The sequence below is a fragment of the Mustela nigripes genome, chromosome 3 (assembly GCF_022355385.1).
Source record: "Mustela nigripes isolate SB6536 chromosome 3, MUSNIG.SB6536, whole genome shotgun sequence".
Taxonomy (NCBI): domain Eukaryota; kingdom Metazoa; phylum Chordata; class Mammalia; order Carnivora; family Mustelidae; genus Mustela; species Mustela nigripes.
The window spans coordinates 137,033,970-137,056,227 of record NC_081559.1 but is presented as its reverse complement, the minus strand read 5'-3'; the positions used below and the strand labels follow the sequence as shown (position 1 = coordinate 137,056,227).

The following is a 22,258-nucleotide window of genomic DNA, read 5'->3' as shown; positions in this document are numbered from 1 at the left end:
TGAAATATTGGGATTTCATCAAGATCAAAAGCTTTTGCACAGCAAAGGAAATAGTTAACAAAACCAAAAGACAACTGACAGAATGGGAGAAGATATTTGCAAACGACATATCAGATAAAGGGCTAGTACCCAAAATCTATAAAGAGCTTATCAAATTCAACATCCAAAGAACAAAGAATCTAATCAAGGAATGGGCAGAGGACATGGACAGACATTTCTGCAAGGAAGACATCCAGATGACCATCAGACACATGAAAAAGTGCTTCACATCACTCAGCATCGGGGAAATACAAATCAAAACCACACTGAGATACCCCCTCATACCAGTCAGAATGGCTAAAATTCAGTCAGGAAATGACAGATCCTGGCGAGGATGCAGAGAAAGGGAACTCTCCTACTGTTGGTAGGAATGCAAGCTGGTGCAACCACTCTGTAAAACAGCATGGAGGTTCCTCAAAAAGTTTAAAATAGAGCTACATTATGACCCAGCAATTGCACTACTGGGTATTTACCCTAAAGATACAAACATAGTGATCTGAAGGGGCACATGCACCCAAATGTTTATAGCAGCAATGTTCACAATAGCCAAACTATGGAAAGAACCTAGATGTCCATAAACAGATAAAGAAGAGGTGGTGTGTGTATGTATGTATATATATATACATACATACACAATGGAATACTATGCAGCCATCAAAAGAAAGAAATTTTGCCATTTGCGATGACGTGAATGGAAGTAGAGGGTATTATGCTCAGTGAAATAAGTCAGTCAGAGAAAGACAACTATCATATGGTCTCCCTGATATGAGGAAGTAGAGATGCAACGTGGGGGTTTAGGGGGTAGGAAAAGAATAAATGAAACAAGATGGGATTGGGAGGGAGACAAGCCATAAGAGACTCTTAATGTCACAAAACAAACTGAGGGCTGCTGGTGGAAAGGGGGTAGGGAGAGGGTGGTGAGGTTATATACATTGGGGAGGGTATGTGTTATGGTGAGTGCTGTGAAGTCTGTAAACCTGGTGATTCACAGACCTGTACCCCTGGGGCTAATAATACATTATATGTTTATTTAAAAAAAAATAAAAAATTATTAAAAAATGTTTATCTTTGACATTAAATGAGACATTTCAGGGGTGGAAATCCTTATAGAAGACATAAAGAAGCACTCCTGAGCCTTGCATTTTAATGGACAGTGAAGTGAGAGGGGTACCTAAGAAGAGCAATCAGTGTGGAAGTCAGAAAATATGAGCTAAAGTCTCTGTTTTTCCATTAATTGGTGAGAGATTTTAAATAACTCAGGATTTTCTGGGAAGTTGAGATTGAGATTCCTTTTCTGAAAATGAAAAATGGTGAATTTGAAGACCTTGTTTGTGAAGTTCAATGAATTTACCAAATAGATTTCTGAGAGGGATTATAACTACTTCTTCCATGGGTTATCTTATATATTTTTGTTAAAATTGTGTTTTTTTTTTAATTTTTGTAGGCTGGCTTATGGGTTTAGAGCCCATGTTATGAACTTAGGATCTTACTGTATTGGTCTCCTACCTATGACATTTCTTGTTACCAGTATAAAGCCAGGTATGGCTTTCAACTCAACTGGAATCATCAATGAAACTCATGATCATTCAGAAATATTAGACACTAAGGTATTTTTGATTGGTCTTCATATTTCAACTTTTTAAAATAAAATATTATCAAAAGTGTTGTTTTTTCTTAGAAATACTAACCTCATAATAAATCTGAACTATCAAGATTTTATTAAAAGTAGACTGTAGAATTAATATATGAACAGTTTCTACTAAAATCTTTTGTGGAATGAGAGGGACTATAAATAAATAGATCAATAAATGAATTTGTAAATTAAAAAGAATTGACATGTATGAGATGCTAACTTTAATGCTGAAGTATAAAACTTTAAAATAGGTCTACGAATGTAGATGTGTGGCTGTCAGGGATTTTGAGGGAGAGGAAGTGGTTCTTAGTGGATACAGTTTGTGTTTGAAGGTGGTGAAATGTTACGGAGCTAAATGGTGATGGATGGTGGTGGTTGCCTTAATGTCACAGAATTACACATTTTGAAATATAAATGTACCTGTAAAATATGAAATTTGAAAATGATAAATTTTATGTTTATGTGTATTTTACCATAGTAAAAAAAATTTTTTTTACATAGGTCTACAGATTAGTATTCTTTTAGAATTTGTTTGGTGATTTTTGAATCTCTCTTAAAAAAGACATTACGAAATGAGGATGAGTTATCTTTATATTTGTATCAGTAATTTTTTGTTTAGAGCAAATATGAACAATGTGTATGAATAAAGCAGAAGAAAAACAAATATTTAGTAGTAGAAATTATGAAGATGCTTAAGTGTTGTTTTACTTGATATCCTTCATAACTTTTGTACTTTTCTGTTTCAGAATTCATATTTTATAAAAGTTTGCATGATTTTAGTTTTTTTGTCAAGTATATTTGGATATTGCAAAGAAGTGGTCCAAATTTTCCAACAGGTACACAATACATTTTATATCTCTAAAGTTGCAAATATTTTATTTTATTTTTCATTTATTTATTTTCAGCATAAAAGTATCATTATTTTTTCACCACACCCAGTGCTCCATGCAATCCGTGCCCTCTATAATACCCACCACCTGGTACCCCAACCTCCCACTCCCCACCCCTTCAAAACCCTCAGATTGTTTTTAAGAGTCCATAGTCTCTCATGATTCACCTCCCTTCCAATTTATCCCAATCCCCTTCTCTGTAATTCCCCATGTCCTCCATGCTTTTTGTTATGCTCCACAAATAAGTGAAACCATATGATAATTGACTCTCTCTGCTTGATTTATTTCACTCAGCAGAATCTCTTCCAGTCCCGTCCATGTTGCTACAAAAGTTGGGTATTCGTCCTTTCTGATGGAGGCATAATACTCCATAGTGTATATGGACCACGTCTTCCTTATCCATTCATCCCTTGAAGAGCATCTTGGTTCTTTCCACAGTTTGGCGACCGTGGCCATTGCTGCTATAAACATTGGGGTACAGATGGCCCTTCTTTTCACTACATCTGTATCTTTGGGGTAAATACCCAGGAGTGCAATGGCAGGGTCATAGGGAAGTTCTATTTTTAATTTCTTGAGGAATCTCCACACTGTTCTCCAAAGAGGCTGCACCAACTTGCATTCTCACCAACGGTGTAAGAGGGTTCCCCTTTCTCCACATCCTCTCCAACAAATGTTGTTTCCTGTCTTGCTAATTTTGGCCATTCTAACTGGTGTAAGGTGATATCTCAATGTAGTTTTAATTTGAATCTCCCTGATGGCTAGTGATGATGAACATTTTTTCATGTGTCTGATAGCCATTTGTATGTCTTTATTGGAGAAGTGTCTGTCCATATCTTCTGCAAATATTTTAGTACACAGAACATAAATTGCTAAACTATTATTTTTTAAACTATTGTTGGAGCAATGTATGTCAGATTGCTTATCTTGACAAATGTGTAGATTAGAAATACCAAGCATAAACTTTTCAAACTGTAGAAATCACATGATTTTAGATAAGACTCCTGCATCAAATGGTGTCTATTTGACAGAATTGAAGTAAAGATGTTCTAGTTGTACTAGTTAGTCCATATGGGTCTGCTTGGCCACAAATGAACTTATGAATGCCTTCTCTGTATTTTCTCTCATATCAGTTAGATATTTTGCTGACATCACAGATTTTGAATTTGATATTTTTGAATGTAGCATTTATAAAGAACTTACTTGGTCCATGACTCTATTTCAACTGGGTTTTTCTTTGAATTCCTTTCTTTTTTTTTTTTTTTTAAAGAATTCTTTTCTTTTTTTTTTTAAGATTTTATTTATTTATTTGACAGAGAGAGATCACAAGTAGGCAGAGAGGCAGGCAGAGAGAGAGGGGGAAGCAGGATCCCTGCTGAGCAGAGAGCCCGATGTGGAGCTCAATCCCCGGACCCTGGGGTCATGACCTGAGCCAAATTAGAGGCTTTAACCCACTGAGCCACCCAGGCGCCCCTTGAATTCCTTTCTTAATGAGAATGCTTTTCAGGGGCATCTGGGTGGCTCAGTTGATTAGGTGACTGCCTTTGGCTCAGGTCATGATCCCAGGGCCCTGGGATTGAGGCCAGGGTACTGCGATCCGGCCCCGTGTTGGGCTCCTTGCTCAGGAGGGAGCCTGCTTCTCCCTCTCCCTCTGCTTGCTGCTCTGCCTGCTTGTGCTGTGAAATAAATAAATAAAATTTTAAAAAAAGAATGCTTTTCTTTATTGGATAAACTTTCAAGTTATAATAAAATTTGGAGCTCTTTATAGCATAATTTTTGCTTCATACCTTTTTTTAAAATGGGTGAACCAAATTCAGATCAGACTCAAGAACTATGTAAATTATCTACAGGTCCTTACTTTGACTAATAAATGGCATCAATCTTTTATTTCTCAGTGTGGAGGTTTAAAGTCTTTCATTCATTTTGGGTTTTTTTGTGCATCTTTTTATAAGATGTGTCTCTTTTATACAATACCTCATTTTATGTGAAAATTTACCTTGTTATATGTTAATGATAGTTACAGTGCTTCACATTTGTTTGATACACTATACATTGCAAAAACATATATGTGTGTATATGTATGTGTATGTAGGTGTGTGTGTATATCTATCTATAGTTGTAGTAAATTGTCACAATTTGGAGAATTAGACTATATTGTTTCATTGTAACTTTAATTTTTGTGGGCACATTATTTAATCTTGTCATAATTTTCATTTTTTACAGATTATAGTTTAAAGTAAACTATCAAGTTACATGATTTCTGTAACAGAGTTGGTCTCCACCTTTTTTTATTGATAGTAAAATCATTACCTCTAGAGGAAATTCGATGTCCAAAACATGAAATCTTTAAGAGTAGGACACGACTTCAAATTGTTGTGGTCATTAAGTCTTAGCACAGGCCTCAAATCCCCTTAGAAGCAGCTTCAGTTTATTTGTATCCTGAGAAATCCACATATATGTCCTTACATAGGGAGAAAAGAATTATCTAAACCAACTTGCTGCTACCAAGGAATTTCCTTAAGAAGGAATGAACTCTACAGAGAAAGTCAGAAACTTGTTGAATTTCCTTAGGTATCAGATTTCCAAAGCGTGCCAGGTCAACAGAAGAGGCTGGGCCATCTCCAGTACTGGTCCATACCTGGGCTCTGAGTTCAGTCAAGGGTGGCAGGAGCAGGGTCCTTGGTCCTAAACCTCTCCCAACTGCAGTGTCACAAAAATGTTGCTGCTGGTCAACGTGTGTGTGTGTGAGTGTAAGATGCCAGGACTCTAAGATGCTTGGACTCTACATGTGGTAATTCTGAATTCTTTTCAACCTCAGAAAAGGAACTATATTTTGGATAACGCCAATGCAGTTGAATGGATTATCTACACAACAAGCATCATTTTTGTGTCCCCCTTATTCGTTGGTATACCAGCTTCTGTGCAGTGGCAGTGTGGGGCAATTGCTATATACTTCTACTGGATGAACTTCTTACTGTATCTTCAGAGGTAAAGCCAGCCTGAATGCTTTCTGTATCCCTTAGGTATTTTTAACATTAAAGGAACAACTATTTGAAGTACCATAGATTTATAATTGTCTTATTCCTTTTCCAATTGTTTTTAGACTATGAAGATACCTTTTATATACTAAAGGAAAAAGTGAGGAAGGTTTGGAGCTCAGAGTGTAGACCAAGATTGCTTAACCTTGGCACTACTGAAATTTGTGGCTAGATAATTTTTTGATGTGGGGGGTGGGGGAACTGCCGCCCTGTGCATTGAAGAATGTTTAGCAGCATCTCTGGCCTCTACCCATTAGATAAACAGTAGCAACACCCCTACTATGTGACAACAAAAGAGTATGTAGATATTATCCATTTCTTCTGAATTGCAAAATCACCTGGGGTCGAGAAACACTGGTCTAAACAAATCTAGGTTAAATGTGGGGAGTAAATGGAAATAAAAGTATTAGCTATTCTTGGCTTTACTTCATATTATTTGGTAAGAATTTGCTTTAGATTAAAACAATCAAAATGAAGTGATAAGTATAGGGAATAATAATGATATACAAGAAAAAATAAGTTAGAAAACTAATTACAGAGAGGGGAAAAGGACTAAGCTCCCTTACCTCCGGATAGTGTTATTTCATATAATCTTTACAATAACAGAGGGTAAATGTTATTACTCACAGTATATAAGAGAAGAAAATGAAGGTGTGAGTTAAGTAACTTTCCCAGGATCTCAGCCAGTAAGAGGACATTTTGCCTACACCTTTCTAACCCCAGGGACCACGCTTTTCCTACTCTATCATCTGCATCACTGTTCACAAGCACAAGGCAGTGGGGCTGAGCCCAGCCCCTTGGAAAGGACAAGGTATGGTGGGACGAACAGTGGTCTGAAAGTCAAGAGGCTTCAAGGCAAGTCTGGGTGCTGCCACTCCCTTGGCTTTGCTATTATCAGTGACCTTAGCGAGTTCTTGGACAGCTTTGGGAACTTAGTTTCTGAGGCCTCTAAAGTCCCTTTCATCTTTAAAGTTTCATGACTCCCCCTTTAACAAGTTGTCTTTGCCAAAGGAAATGTCCAGGTTGGTGGATAGAGGACACATCCATCCTCTCTCTAAACATTTCACAATTTTGGTTTGTAGGAGAGAAAGGAAACCTCAGGAGGTCAGGAGGTCCTGTAAATCATGTGAGTGCGCCCTTCAGGTGTGTGAGCTCATTTAGAGTCCCCACTGGATGCATCTCCTAACTCAGCTCTAGGATCCCTTTATCAGGCTTTGCTAGCACTTCCTATGATCCTGAGGAGATTTTTCTCTCCTGCTTTGTTTGAAGTGATTCCTAGTGGTCAAGTAGTAAAACAAAGATAAACATGAACAAGAAGGAAAAATAAAACCCTTTGACAGTTTGAAAATGAGACAACTATGCTTGATTTCTCATGTCTCCTTTTTGAAAGTAACTGGTCTCCATTACTCATCTGTGGAATGCAGTTACTAATGCATGATAAATATTGACGCTGAGTGAAATACAATTTGACCAGAAAAGTAAATACATACTTTAATTTTTACATTTTCTTAGATTTGAAAATTGTGGAATTTTCATTGTTATGTTGGAGGTAATTGTGAAAACTTTGTTAAGGTCTACGGTCGTGTTTGTCTTCCTTCTTCTGGCTTTTGGTCTCAGCTTTTACGTCCTCCTGAGCTTGCAGGTGAGGCAGCTACCTTAGTTGATTTTGTTGATGCGAATGTTACGAATATATATTTATACTTAAATCTGAACAGCCTAGAACATTAATAGTAATGTAATAGTTTTTTTTTAATCTGATAAAATTGCCTTCAAATGATTTTTACCACAGGAAAAAATGTCATCTAACTCAATGACTTTTTCCCACTGTCAAAATGTTTATATAGGGGTGCCTGGGTGGCTCAGTGGGTTAAAGCCTCTGTCTTTGGCTCCGGTCATGGTCTCAGGGTCCTGGAATCGAGCTATGTATCAGGCTCTCTGCTCGGAGGCGAGCCTGCTTCCCCCTCTCTCTCTGCCTAATTGTGATCCCCCTCTCTCTCTCTGCCTACTTGTGATCTAAATTTAAATAAATAAAAATTTATCTAAAACATTAAAAAAAAGTTTATATGTAATGCATGATGATTTGTTATAGATGCAGAAAAGATCTTTTTGATGACTTTATTGTCAGCTTATTAGTAGTTCTTATCACTTTCAGTAGTTATAGTCCTGAGACTTAAAAACATATTCTAAATATGATTTTTATTTTACTCTTCGGGAAGTGTTTTTTCCTTATATGCATTTTGCATTTCACTTTTACCATCTTTTCTCAGGATGCTTTCAGCACTCCATTGCTTTCTATAATCCAGACCTTCAGCATGATGCTAGGAGACATTAATTACCGTGATGCCTTCTTAGAACCGTTTTTGAGAAACGAATTGGCATATCCAGTTCTGTCCTTTATACAGATTATTGCCTTTACCATGTTTGTTCCAATTGTGCTCATGAATTTACTTGTAAGTAATCTTTCCTTATATTTCCTGTTGATCATGTGGGGGCATTTAGCAATGACCATTATTCTTTGCCTCCTTTAACTCCCTTCATGAAAGGAAAAAGGGACTATTATAAAATCGATTCATTCAACATTCATTTAGTGCCTGGGTGTGCCAGGCACAGCATGAGGCCCAGAGGATGCCAGCCAAGATGCATTCACTTGGCAGATACCTATGAAGAATCTAGACAGTGATCCAGGTGCTGGGAAACAGTGGTGAATAGACCAATACCCAGCCCTTACATTATAAGCTAGTCATGAAGTTAAATAGTAGATAAACATGTGATATAACGTCATGGGGATGAAAAAAATGCTATGAGGAACTACAAAGCAGAATAAGGAAATAAAGATGAATGGTGTTTGTGCTGGTCTGGGTTTGGGTGGGAGGTCAGAGCATCGCAGAGATCTTGGTGGAATGAAGGATTAAAACCTCATCTCTGCCTTTAAATTTCTCATTGATCAGAGAGTCAAGTGGGGAAGAGAGTCTCAGGCATGAGGGCATCTGTGGCATTCAGGTGCCATTTCTAAACCAGTTACAGGCTGAACGTCCTCAACAGACACAGATGTGCCCTTCACAGAGAACCTGCTCCAGCCATGGGTGTCTTAGCCAGTGCAGACAGAAGTACATCCCAGGTCCATGAAATGCCTGAGCTGACTTTGCAGTGCATTTTTTCCCTTATCCATTTATGCATACATTCGGTACACTTACTGAGTCTGACTATACACCAGAGATTGTGCTCTATGGTGTTTCTGGAAAGAAAAGAAAATATCAACTACTTAATATTTTGATTCACTTACTTGATGCAACTCCAGTGTTTTATGCTGTTGACCTAGAAAAATAAAGGATAGCACTAAGAATAATAAAGAATGACATAAAGCCCACGTTCTTCCCTTAGAATCACTTATGTTTTAGAAGATAATCATCTCGAAGAGGATTTGGCCTAGCAGTAGTACACACATGGGTGCCATCTCTACCTGCACATCCCAGAAGAAAATTAAACCCAACAGAGCCAAGACTGTCAATGTTTTCTTTCCTTCGAGCCCTTCTGTTCCTCTCAGTAGAACCTTCCTGGTTATCTGACTCAGATCACTGGAAGATACTCTAGATTCAGCTCTGCCCTTCCCTCTCTTCTCCCAGTAAATACTTGCCTCAAATGCCTACTTCCAGTTGGCTTACATCCTTATGGTTCCTCCTCCATAAAGTTGCAGTAGCCCGAAGAGGCTCTCTTGTCTCACTTCTCTGTCTAATCCTTCCTGCCAATTGTCATCACATAGATGTTCTAAGGAAAAGCTGAAATTGCTTTTTTCATCATTTTTTATCTTTTTTAATCCCCAGGACTCTTCAATTCAGTTTAAATCCATCAGCATGCCACACAAGGGTTCTCATGATCTGATTCTTACCCAGATCTCACTCAGCTCCCCGCTGTTGGCAGGATTTACCCAGACATGTACCGTGAATGTTCACTGAGTGTGCCAGATTTTTCTGTGGGCTTTCTGGGCTCTGTTCAAGCTGCTCCTTTTCCTGGAAGGCCCCCCACTTTGGGTTAACTCTTTCTAAGCTCCCAACACTCAGCTCAAGCATCATCTCTCCTAGGTAGATTATCTTAACCAACACCTCTCTGCCATCACCCTGGTCTGAATCAGATGCCCCTTCCTTGTGTTTTCATATTTTGGGGACACAAATCAGAAAAATGTCATAAAACCTACTTTCTAGCTTATGCAGAGAAAATGAGCTAATACAAAGCACTTGAAATGATGCTTGGCACATGATAAGCATTAAACAAATGTTAGCTATAATTAAATAGTAAGTTATCTACTCTCTGACTCACAAGATCAGACGTCTTCAGATCCTAGGCAAGTATCTTCAGTATGAGACAGCTGGGTTTTGATGGAGGCTGATATAAACTAGAGAGAATGCCCACTGAAAGGCTTCCAAATTAAAAATAAAAAAACATTATCCTGCCAAGTAAAGCCCACTTGCTGACTACATGTGGTTCCAGTGCTAGTCTGCATGCTCTGGAGTATACTCTCGCTGCTCATTCACTCAGTAGCTGTCTTGTGTTCCTGCTCTGTCCCCGCTGTGGTTCTAAGCACTGGGCATACAGTGGTGACCTGGACAGACCGAGCCCTTCCCTTATGCAGTTTACTTGACTTTCTGAGAACATCAGCATCCAGGAGGCTGGTTCAGCATAGGCGGGTACTGATTGTCTAACAGATACGTGTCAGCTCATGTAAGTAAGTGGATTTCATTGGGATTAAGTAGAACTAAGCTGACAGGTTCCCTTCACCTAATTCTACGAAGCCACGGATTTCTAGACGCAGTTCCTGTTTGTTTTTGTTTGTTACCAAAGCCACACCCATCCTTGAAGTGTACCTCTTCCTGTCAAACCTATGTAAGACATATATTTCTGCATCACCTCGGTTTGCCATTTAACTTTTCCATTTGTCAAGTCACTCTTGTTTACCTTAGAGAGGCCCAGCTCCTGGAGTTTGCAACCGTGTTGCGTGGTTACCCTAGTGGCATTTGATACTCTAGCACCCCGTCCTCTCCAAAAATAACAAATTTTTATTTTAAATTAAAATGAATTTCAGATGGGTGTCCTAGTGTTTTATGATAACACTTAAAATCAGTGAACCCATGTGGCTACCATTGTGACCAAGGTGTATAGGCTTTACGGTGTGCTGCAAGAGGTGTTAGCCCTGTTGGGGTCACTACTAGGCAGTTACATGCTCACTCCCCCACTGCAGCCAAAGAGATCTTAGTGCATTTTTAGGTGTCACTAAACTGGTGATGACTCAGTGCTGTGTTGTATTGTAGATTGGTTTGGCCGTTGGCGACATTGCAGAGGTCCAGAAGCATGCATTGTTGAAGAGGATTGCTATGCAGGTAGGTACTGCATTTATTTAAAACTTCTCGAAATTAACACCATCTTAATTATTCACATATGAGCATAGCTGATTTCTGTGAACAGTATTTAAAACAGATATTTTGTTAGTGCTGAGAAGTTTCACACCGTATAGTGCTTGTTGGGCCCATTCTTTGTAGTACCTGCTGTAGTCAAAGACTCAGAAATGAGGAAACAATTTCCAGAAAAAATTCAGCAGAGAAACTGAGAAATTATCCGGGCCTCTTTTAATGTCAGCATGTGGCCAAACAGGTAGCTAGCTGCTAAATAAGGATGTGACAGGTGTGAGGTGTTCTGTCTTGTCACAGCCCCACTGTTCCAAGGATCCTGGTATTCTGGCCCTAGTCTTGCAAGGTTCCCACATCACAGGTTATATTGAAGTGACGTTCACTGCATCCAGGAGATTTTGTTCCTTTGTCACATCCCTGACATCTTTCTAAATAATTCGATGTAAAATCCGCTCGAGTCAGAGGCTTCTGGGTGGGTCCTTGGCTGCTGAATCCTGTGAGGTGGTCTCCTGTTACACAATGAAAAACTATTTTGCATTTGTAATATTTGCCTTGTAATTATTTGCCTTGTCTTTAAATTTCAAATTTGAATGGGAATATTTGATGCTTCAAAAATATCTGATGACCAGTTGAACATATACATTCAGAAACTTAGGCCAGTTCAAGAGAAAGACAAATTCATGGTAAGATTTAACTTTATTTTCTTCACTTTTCTTTGTCACACTGCTTTCTTCTGTGTCACTCACTCAGCTATCCATGAGCACATGTTTATTTCTGAACAGTGTTCCAGTACATGACACGTGTGGAGCACAGTCCAGTTTAGCATGAGTGAACACAGAACCCCAGCCCAAAGTCATCCAGTTATTTGCTAACTTTAATACGTAAAAGAAGTCTAATTAGAGAGCACATCAACAGAACATTCAGAGTGTAAAACGTCGAAGTCAACTTAGAACCGTGCTTCAAGTCTCTGTTCTGTGACTAAGTTGTACATTTTACAGAGGGCTTGGCACATTTAAAGAACAAAAATATATAAATTAACTGATTAAAGTGTTAGGTCCAAAAAATGAATGGGAACGCAGTTAAGGAAATGCTACATGGAAGAGTTGGCATGTGAGCCAGACCTTGAAAGATAGGATTCAGAAGAGCAGTGAGGCCGGTCCAGAGGGGCGGGATCCGGCAGGAGCAAAGGGCTGAAGGCAGAATGAGAAGTGGCTAAGGAGGGGTGAAGGGCTGCCTGGCCTAGAAGGATGGCTCTTAAAGAGCACTAAGGCTACTCAGGATTATAGAGGGCTTTATTAAAAAATAGCAAAGGAAAACCTCAGCTTTGTTTTTGTTTTTTTTTAAGATTTTATTTTTGAGTAGTATCTCACTGCCAACCTGGGGTTTTAACTCACAATCCTGAGATCTATAGTCTGAGCCAGCCAGGCACCTCAGAAAACCTTAGCTTTGAAAGAAAGGGCAGTAAATGATGGAAGTGCTTCAAGTTATTTCGTTAGTGCGTGGGACGCTTTTAGCTTTTCCGAAGAATGAGAACAAAATGAAAGTGGCGTTTAAGATGATCAGTTATTATCTCTATTTGGTGGAGAAAGATTAAAGGAAGAGCTAACTGACCAGTTCCTACTGTAACAAAGATGGGGTGTGGGACTTGAGGGACGTAAGGAAGAAAAGGAAAAGAGATGCAGAAACCTCCTCGCAGGCATGCCGCAGTACCTCATAACTGACGACTCTTGAAAAGGTCAAGGAAAGTAAATAAAAAGAACAATACAAGCAATAGCACTACATAAGATGTCTGCGGAAGTCCACTAAACAACATGGTTAATACAGCTAACCAGTTCATACGGTTAATAGGAAAAGCACAATTCTGTATTAGGTTTGACCTCTTCCCTGAAACACAGCAACAAAAGGGCTTATAAAGGAAACGGGCACAGCAAGTGCTCCTATGTTATCTGCCTTGTTTTGGATCACGAAGAGCATTGGCTAGAAAACCAGGAAGCCATTCTCTTACTTCCCCTAAGTTGTTTTTTTAAGCAAATTTCTATAATCCATGTACAACTCTGTGAGGTCCAACCTGAGTGTGAGGCCACATCAGAACCAGAGCATAAGGGGATGGCAGCAGCCCTCTCACAGAGGGACATTTGATCTTTTCACAGAGTCCTCTCAGACCTAAGTGGGGGACAGAGAGGTCCCTGGGGAAGTGCATGCTGGGAGATGGAATAGTTACTCAAAGACAGGAGTTGTATCGTGAGGAGCTTGGAGCTCTGTAGTTTTCCACATTAGTATCCCATTTCCAGTACAGGCTGGCAGCTGTCAACACTGCACACGGACAGGCACATCACGAGGGATAGCCATGGAACTCACTTACCTCCAGCGTGGGAAAGCCACCAGGTGGAGGAGGTGCAGATCAGTCCTAAGCCCACAGGAGCCATGCTCGGTGGGTGCCAGCAGACCCACCAAGGTTGGACTTGAAGCTCTGCTTGCCATCCTCCCCAGGACCATATTTAAGGAAGGAAATCTGGCAGGTCCTATGTAAAAAATGAACAGGGTTAAGATATATCATGTGCTTTGTCTGTTGGCAGGCACTAGACTTGAATAAATCTTTTTCAATCAAGTAAGTGAATGATAACATGTGACCTCTGAAAAAATGTATATTGTAAGTGGAAAGGAATATTGCTCTTAAGACCCAAGGGGAAGAGGAACCTTGGAAACTATTTATTATAGAAACCCAAAGAAAATTTTTAATTGGTGTTGTGAATAAAATACAAGAAAACATAGCTGTTCTTGAAACTAGAACCAATATAGAGCATGTTAAGTGGTGGTAAGTGCTATAAAAACGGGAAGCAAGATAGAGTGTGTTATGTGGGAGAGGGGCTAGTGTTTTAAACAGGTGGCCAGGGAAGTTCTTAGCATCTCACCATTTGTGGATGTGAGCCACTGAAGTGCCCATATATAAAAAAGCCAGTGGTCTTAGCTTAGAGAGCAAACTCTCACCTACATGGTCATTACAATAAACATATCTAAACAGACACAAAGAACTACAAAAAATGAGTAGAAGATAAATTTGGCAAATAAAAAGTAAAATGTCAACTCAAGGTAAACCCATTAAATGACACAAATGATTGTATCTCTGAAAATAGAAATTATTAGACTCAAGATGGGTCACGGATAAATCATTTTGCACCCGATAGCACATCGTGAAAAGTCAGTGGAGTATTAGTCTTCGATGCACCAGCTGTATTCCTTCCTCTGGCTCCGGTCATGGTCCTCCATCTAAGCACGAGTTCCTCCCCTGTCACAGATGTGCATTTTGGACGACACCCCAGAGGACAGGCCAAGTTGTCTTCTGTGGGTGGTGTCAGTCACCGTCCCTGAAGAGTGACCATCTGCTCACTTCCATTGAATTCCTTCTTTAAGCAGTCTGCCTCAGCTGCAGACTGCTTGGCCCCCATCTTGTCAGAGTGGAGAGGCGGCGAACCTGGCCAGCCCGGCTGCTTGTGCGTAAAGCAGGGCACCAGAGTCAGTTTTCAGTTCGCTGTGCTAATGGTTGCTTTCCTGTGGTGTAAAAATTCCAGATGCTTATTAATAATTCCTCTCAATCAATCCAAACTGCACTTTAGGTGGAACTTCATACCAGCTTAGAGAAGAAGCTGCCCCTCTGGTTCCTACGCAGAGTAGACCAGAAATCCATCATTGTGTATCCCAACAGACCCAGATGTTCAGGATTATTGGTAAGTACATGTGAAAAATATCGGCATCAGTAACATGATACTGTTTGACCTTCATTCATGGTGTTATCCTTAAGGGTACCCTTAGGAAAAGAAGTAATTGTGATTTAAAAAAAAAAAAAATTAAGTGCCTGATTAACCCATAGTGAGAAAGTGAAGGGCCCTGGAAAGGAGGCATTTGTCCTACTGGCTCATTCACAACATCTGTGTTAAATGTGTACCACATCCCTGTGAGGGCAGGTGCTTGGGTGGGTGATTGGCTGTGCCCTGTATCTTTCCTACAGTGTACGCTTCATTTTTCCTAGTCACATGCCACTTACATAATTCGTGCAAAGAATAGGTCTATCTGCAAATATAGAGCACATATGTACCTATGCTTAGATATATACACACACACATACACGTGCATGGGGAGTGTACATTATAGACAATATACTAAGTGTCCAAGACTAAGCAAGCCACTGCATTATAATGGAAAAGGACTGTATTAAGGATCAGAAGTACTAGATGCTAATCCTGGCCATGCCTGGGCTTCCTCCTCTATGAATATTTTTTTCTCAATTCTTTGCTTATTACTTTTCCATTGTGTGGTCATGAAATGATAAAGTCAATTTGAGTATTGGCCTAGGCTTTATTCTATCTACACTATTTCCCTGTTTAATTGCATTCATATCCATGGTTGTGACTACTCCTAAAACACAGAAGGCTCTCAGCAATTGATTCCCTAGCCTAAAACTCTCTTTGAGTTCCAGGCTCCTATGTCCAGCTGTCTACCGTGACTCTTTACTGGTATGTCTCAAGGTACCTCAATTCTGCATATTCAGAACAAACTCATGCAAAAGAAACTCACATTTTTCACTTCTCCCATGTTTATTCCCCCTGCAGGGAAAGAATGAAAAAGCCTCTTTCCTCTTCAAAGTTTCTTTCAATTCATGTCCACACCATTCACTTGCTTGTGCGAGATGTCATCCTTGATGTTTCTTTTCCCCCCTGCTGACTGCTCACACCCAGGGACTCCCATGTTTGGTTTATTAGGCTTCCCGGATCACCTGTGTGCACTGTCCTCTTGTCTTGCCGGGATTCCTAGAATTGCCTCATTTCTGGTCATTTCATTTCTGTCCTTGACCCATTCCAGTCTATCAATGGTTTAAAAGACACTAAATTTTTAAAATTTATATTAAAATAGCATTTCAGAAACATCCGTATGGGAAATTCAGTTGTGTTAGATAATGGTGTGGTTTTAGAGAACAATTAATCTTGTATGGAATACCACCACTTATGATGAGCTTTTTTCATAATAAAATATAAGATAATTTGGTTATACTTTTTCATAAGCAGTCTTCCACTCTTATTTTCTCCTTCTAATCTGTATAGCTTGTACTTTATTATAATATGCATGACTTGTTTTATAGCTTTTTATATGCCTGTTTCTTTTTTTTAATGTATTTTATTTTACTTATTTATTTATTTTTTTTTAAATTTTTTATTTTTTATAAACATATATTTTTATCCCCAGGGGTACAGGTCTGTGAATCGCCAGGTTTACACACTTCACAGCACTCACCAAAGCACATACCCTCCCCAATGTCCATAACCCCACCCCCCTTCTCCCAACCCCCCTCCCCCCAGCAACCCTCAGTTTGTTTTGTGAGATTAAGAGTCACTTATGGTTTGTCTCCCTCCCAATCCCATCTTGTTTCATTGATTCTTCTCGTACCCACTTAAGCCCCCATGTTGCATCACCACTTCCTCATATCAGGGAGATCATATGATAGTTGTCTTTCTCCGCTTGACTTATTTCGCTAAGCATGATACGCTCTAGTTCCATCCATGTTGTCGCAAATGGCAAGATTTCATTTCTTTTGATGGCTGCATAGTATTCCATTGTGTATATATACCACATCTTCTTGATCCATTCATCTGTTGATGGACATCTAGGTTCTTTCCATAGTTTGGCTATTGTGGACATTGCTGCTATAAACTTTCGGGTGCACGTGTCCCTTTGGATCACTACGTTTGTATCTTTAGGGTAAATACCCAGTAGTGATCCAGCAATTGCCTGTTTCTTTTTTTATTTTCTTTTCAGTGTACCAGAATTGTTTATGCACCACACCCAGTGCTCCCTGCAATACATGCCCTCCATAATACCCACCACCAGGCTCACCCAGCCTCCCACCCCCACCCCTCCAAAACTCTCAGATTGTTTTTCAGAGTCCATAGTCTCTCATGGTTTGTCTCCCCTTCCAATTTCCCCCAACTCCCTTCTCCCCCCCATCTACCCATGTCCTCTGTATTATTTCTTATGCTCCACAAATAAGTGAAACCATATGATAATTGACTCTCTCTGCTTGACTTATTTCACTCAGCATAATCTCTCCCAGTTTCTCTTAAACTGTGAGCTCCTTAAGGGCCATAGCCATGTCTTAGCTATTTGTCGTGCTAGCATACCTGATGCAGTGCTGAATCATGGCACACGTTCAAGAAATAGTTCCTGAATTGAGTTCAACCTGAGTAACTATTCATCGTTTATCCCACAGCGTATATTTCATTTTCTTTTTCACACCAAAGAAACAAGACAAGAAATTCCAAATGTTGACACATCTCTAGAAATAGAAATATTGAAGCAAAAGTATCGGTATGTGTTTTTCTTTATTTCTGTATTTGAGAAACTTAAAACATTTAAATAATGATGTCTAGTGTAAGGTTATATTGTATATTTGTGTTTATCTCATATATTAAGTCATACTTTAGGTGACTGATGTCGTAGTGTTTTGAGAATCATGAGAAATTTTTGAGACCCAACAATTTATTAGCTGCAGTTCAACAATCAGTTTTCTAGTCAGTATCTTAAACTGCATTCCCATGAGCCATCTGAATTCATACATCAAAGTTTTGAAAGATTTTGAAGATTCCTAGAGAAGCTATATAGTGTACAGTGGCTAAGCATTAGGGCATTAGAGTTTATTCACCTGAGTTTAAAGCCCTATTCAACTGCTTACTAACTGTGACCTTGGATAAGCTGCTTATTCTTTCTGTGCAACAGCATTTTAATCTTTAGAATGGGAACAAAAGTAAACTGGCCAAGAACTAACAGCCCGACCTTAAGAAGAACACCTAACCTTAAAAAATGTGTATTGCTTAGAAGGGTTAGGACTACCACAAAGCTATGACCTGACAGAGCCCATTGGATATAGAACACCTCTCGTAACCTAGGCTTCTCTACACTCAAGGACTGAAAGGATCATTGATAGTAAATTCACGAGACATGCATATCCTTTTAGGCTGAAGGATCTCACTTCTCTTCTGGAAAAACAGCATGAGCTTATCAAACTCATCATTCAGAAGATGGAAATCATCTCTGAGACAGAGGATGAAGATAACCATAGTTCTTTTCAAGATAGGTTTAAAAAAGAACAGTTAGAACAAAGGAATAGCAAGTGGAATTCTGTATTGAAAGCTGTAAAGACAAAGACCCACAGCCCTTTGCCTTAGGCTGCAGTGGGGCTTCCTGTCGGGGGTGGGGGGGGCGGGCGGGGGGAGTTTGCATGACCCTGTTGGGTCCAATTTCCAGGTTAGCAAAAGTGAGAAAAAAGCAGAACTAGGACTCTGATTTCACTACATATGAAAGGATGGTTCCTGTATTCTTTGTAAAATAAACCTTCTCTCTATTCATATTTTATGCCAGTTAGAACATAGAGAGAATATCCTTACTAATGAGTTCAAGTTGTACTTCACTTCTCATTATTTGAGTAGAAAACTGACTTGTTAGAACATACATTTTAATGAGGACTAGTAAATGTAACTCTTAAACTAGAATACAAATGTCAATACTGGATTCCTGCTTGATAATTATGTAATATGTAATGTATTAGACAATAAAGTATTATATTAGGTTATACCATTGGGTATGCTTTTTGTGTGTGTGTTGTAAGAACCTGTGGGTGGAACACTGTGTACTCCGTTTCAACTATAATAAACGACCACACCCTTCTTGCTGCTCCTAACACACCTGATGTCACTTTGAGTTGAGATCCAAATTAATAGACATTATATGCATGAATTTTACTATAGGTATAGATAGTATGTGCTGTTTCTATATTTTTGATTTTCTAATAATCATAATAAATGTAAAATCATATAAATGTAAAATGTAAAGTTTATAAAATCTAATAAATGTAAAATCACCCCACTGATTATTGTGTGAACTTTTTACTACACTTAGTTTTTTGAGATTTGTAAAAATACTTCCATCACACATGGAACTAGAGAAAGATACTACAAAAAAAGAGAACTACAAGCCAGTATTTCTAATGACCTAGGTCCTCAGCAAAATATTAGCAAACTGAATCTAATAATACATTAAAAAAAAATCATACACCACAGTCAAGTGGAATCCATTGCCAGGATGCAAGGGTGGTCCAATATTTGCCAAACAATCAGCATGATAAGTCACATCAGTAAGAGAAAGAATAAAAGCCGTATGATCATTTCAATAGGTGCCAAGAAAGCATTTCACCAAGTACAACATCCATTCATAATAAAAACCCTCTGCAATGTAGCTGTAGAGGGAACATACCTCAGCATAATAAAAGCCTTATACGAAAAATCCACAGTCAACATCAGAGTCCACGGTAAAAAACTGAGAGCTTTTCCCCCGAGGATCAGGAAGAAAACAAAGATATCCACTCTTACCACTTGTATTCAGTGTGGTACTGGAAGTCCTAGCCACAGCATTTAGACTATATAGAGAAATAAAAGGCATCCAAATTGGTACGGAAGAAATATAACTTTATTTGCAGATTATATGATGCTATATATAGAAAACCCTAAGGGCCCACAAAAAATTTACTAGAACTGATAATTGAATTCAGTGAAGTCGCATGGTACAAAATCAGTGTACAGAAATCTGTTCCATTCCTATACATTAATAATGAAGCAACAGAAAATGAAATTAAGAAAACAATCTCATTTACAATTGCACCTAAAACAAATTTTCTAGGAATAAATTTAACGAAAGAGGTGAAAGACCTATGCTCTGAGGACTATAAAAAATTGATGAAAGAAATTCAAAATGATGCAAACAAAACAAAACAACAAAAAAAAGACATCTCAATGCTCATGGGTTGGAAGAACAAATATTGTTACAATGTCCATACTATCCAAAGCCATTTATAGATTTAATGCAATCCCTATCAAAATACCAAGAGCATTTTTCATAGAACTAGAACATACAATTCTAAAATTTGTAAGGAACCACAAAAGACCTCAGATAGTCAAAGCAATCTTGAAAAACAAAATGAAGTATCATATTTCCAGATTTCAAGTTATATTTCAAAGCAGTAGTAATTACAACAGTATGTTATGGTCACAAAAATAGACACATTGATCAGTGGGCTAGAATGGAAAACCCGGAAACAAACCCACAACTATGTAGTCAATCTTCAACACAGGAGAAATGAACATACAGTGGTATTGGGAAAACTGGACAGGAACATGCAAAAGAATGGAACCAGACCCCTTTCTCCCATCATACACAAAAATAAACTCAAAATGGATTAAAAATTTAAATGTGAGACCTGAAGCCATAAAAATCCTAGATGAGAGCAGAGGCAGTAATTTCTCTGACATTGGGCACAGCAACATTTTCTGAGCTCCATCTCCTGAGGCAAGCAAAATACAGCAAAAATAAACTGTTGGGACTTGACCAAAATAAAGAAGTTTCTGTACAATGAAGGAAACAAGAAAACTAAAAGGCAACCTACAGTATGGGAGAAGATATTTGCAAACGACATATCCAATAAATTGTTAGTGTCCAAAATATGTAAAGAACTGATACAACTCAACACCCAAAAAGGAAATAATCCAGTTTAAAAATAGTCTGAAGATATGAACAGATATTTCTTAGACATACAAATGGTCAACAGACACATGCAAAGATGCTCAACGTCACAAATCATCAGGGAAATGCAAATCAAAACCGCAATGAGATATTATACCTTACACCTGTCAGAATTACTAAAATCAAAAACAAAATAAACAGTAAGTGTTGGCAAGGGTTTGGAGAAAACAGAACCCTTATGAACTACTGGTGGGAATGTAGATCAGTGCAAACACTGTGAAAAGCAGTATGGAGATTCCTCCAAAGATTAAAAATAGAAATATCATATGATCCAGTAATTTCACAACTGGGTATTTACCCAAAGAATACAGAAACACTCATTCAAAAAGATATATGTACTGTATGTTTATTGCAGCATTATTTATAATAGCCAAACTGTAGAGGAAGACCAGGTGTCCATCAATAGAATGGATAAAGAAGTGCGTAGGGGACGCCTGGGTGGTTCAGGGGGTTAAAGCCTCTGCCTTCGGCTCAGGTCATGATCTCAGGGTCTTTGGATCAAGCCCCGCATTGGGCTCTCTGCTCAGCAGGGAGTCTGCTTCCTCCCCTCTCTCTCTCTGCCTGCCTCTCTGCCTACTTGTGATCTCTGTCTGTCAAATAAATAAATAAAATCTTAAAAAAAAAAGATGTGTATACACACACACACACACACTCACACACATGTACATACCTGCAATGGACTATTATTCAGCCATAAAAAAGAAAGAAATCTTGCCATTTGCAACAACATGGATAGGGTTAAGTATAATGCTAAGCAAAATAAGCCAGAGAAAGACAAATATATGATCTCACTCATGTGTGAAATTTAAGAAACAAATGAGTAAAGGAAAAAGACAAACCAAGAAGCCGACTCTTAACTATAGAGAACAAACCAGTGGGGAGGGGGGTGGGAGGATGGGTGAAATACGGGGTGGGGAATAAAGAGTACACTTACCTGATGGAAAAAGTGCTTCCATCACATACGCCCTTTTTTTTTCTTTTGATGTCCACCACAGTGTATGCATCGGTCACATACGTCATTGTTGATCTTTTTAAAGGTCCTTGTTTTTATTTTCCTCTTCATCCTAATTCTGATGTTTTTTCCCTCACTTGCCCAGGACATGCCGCTCTAATGAATGTCTTTGGCTAAATGTGTACCCTTGTATTACACTGACAGTGTTGGTTCATGTGTGTTTTTATTTACATAGGTGCTATGATGCCAAGGTTCTTGTTCTCCTTACTTCTTTCCATTTAATGTATTGATGAGATAGAACGATGGAACCCTCTGTCCATCTAGCACAAGGGTTCTGACAGATGTTACTGTAATTTTTGGGGCCCCATTGCATGGACTCCTCTCTTTTCCACAGATGGACATCTTGGTGGCCTCCATCTCCTGCTGTCATATGCATTCTCAGCCACACACTCACCCAATCAGGCAGAGTGCTAAGTGACAATATATAATATGAGGAAACCAGTCATTTATGGTCCAACAGAATACATGCCCTAGAGACAATATTGTATGTTCCTTAGTCTTTGATTCAGACAAGATCTTTGTCCCCTTTATTTTCCTTAAAACATAAAGGCTAAAATTCACAGTATAGGATCACCAGAATGTCCTAATCATGAAAACAAATGGTCTTCTCACAGTCTTCCCACTCCTCA

The 22,258-nt window shown here is 38.8% G+C and overlaps 1 protein-coding gene across 1 annotated transcript in view; it reads left to right on the top strand.

Moving 5' to 3' along the window:
- Positions 1-18,210, top strand: part of TRPA1 (transient receptor potential cation channel subfamily A member 1) — a 64,678-nt gene extending 46,468 nt beyond the window's left edge. The window contains exons 19-28 of the mRNA XM_059392879.1: positions 1,484-1,646; positions 2,419-2,508; positions 5,378-5,547; positions 7,110-7,239; positions 7,865-8,047; positions 10,901-10,969; positions 14,611-14,721; positions 16,358-16,360; positions 17,256-17,353; positions 18,000-18,210. Coding sequence (XP_059248862.1) covers positions 1,484-1,646; positions 2,419-2,508; positions 5,378-5,547; positions 7,110-7,239; positions 7,865-8,047; positions 10,901-10,969; positions 14,611-14,721; positions 16,358-16,360; positions 17,256-17,353; positions 18,000-18,210 — 1,228 coding nt within the window. The remainder of the gene's footprint in view (positions 1-1,483; positions 1,647-2,418; positions 2,509-5,377; positions 5,548-7,109; positions 7,240-7,864; positions 8,048-10,900; positions 10,970-14,610; positions 14,722-16,357; positions 16,361-17,255; positions 17,354-17,999) is intronic.
- The last annotated feature ends 4,048 nt before the right edge of the window (positions 18,211-22,258 follow it).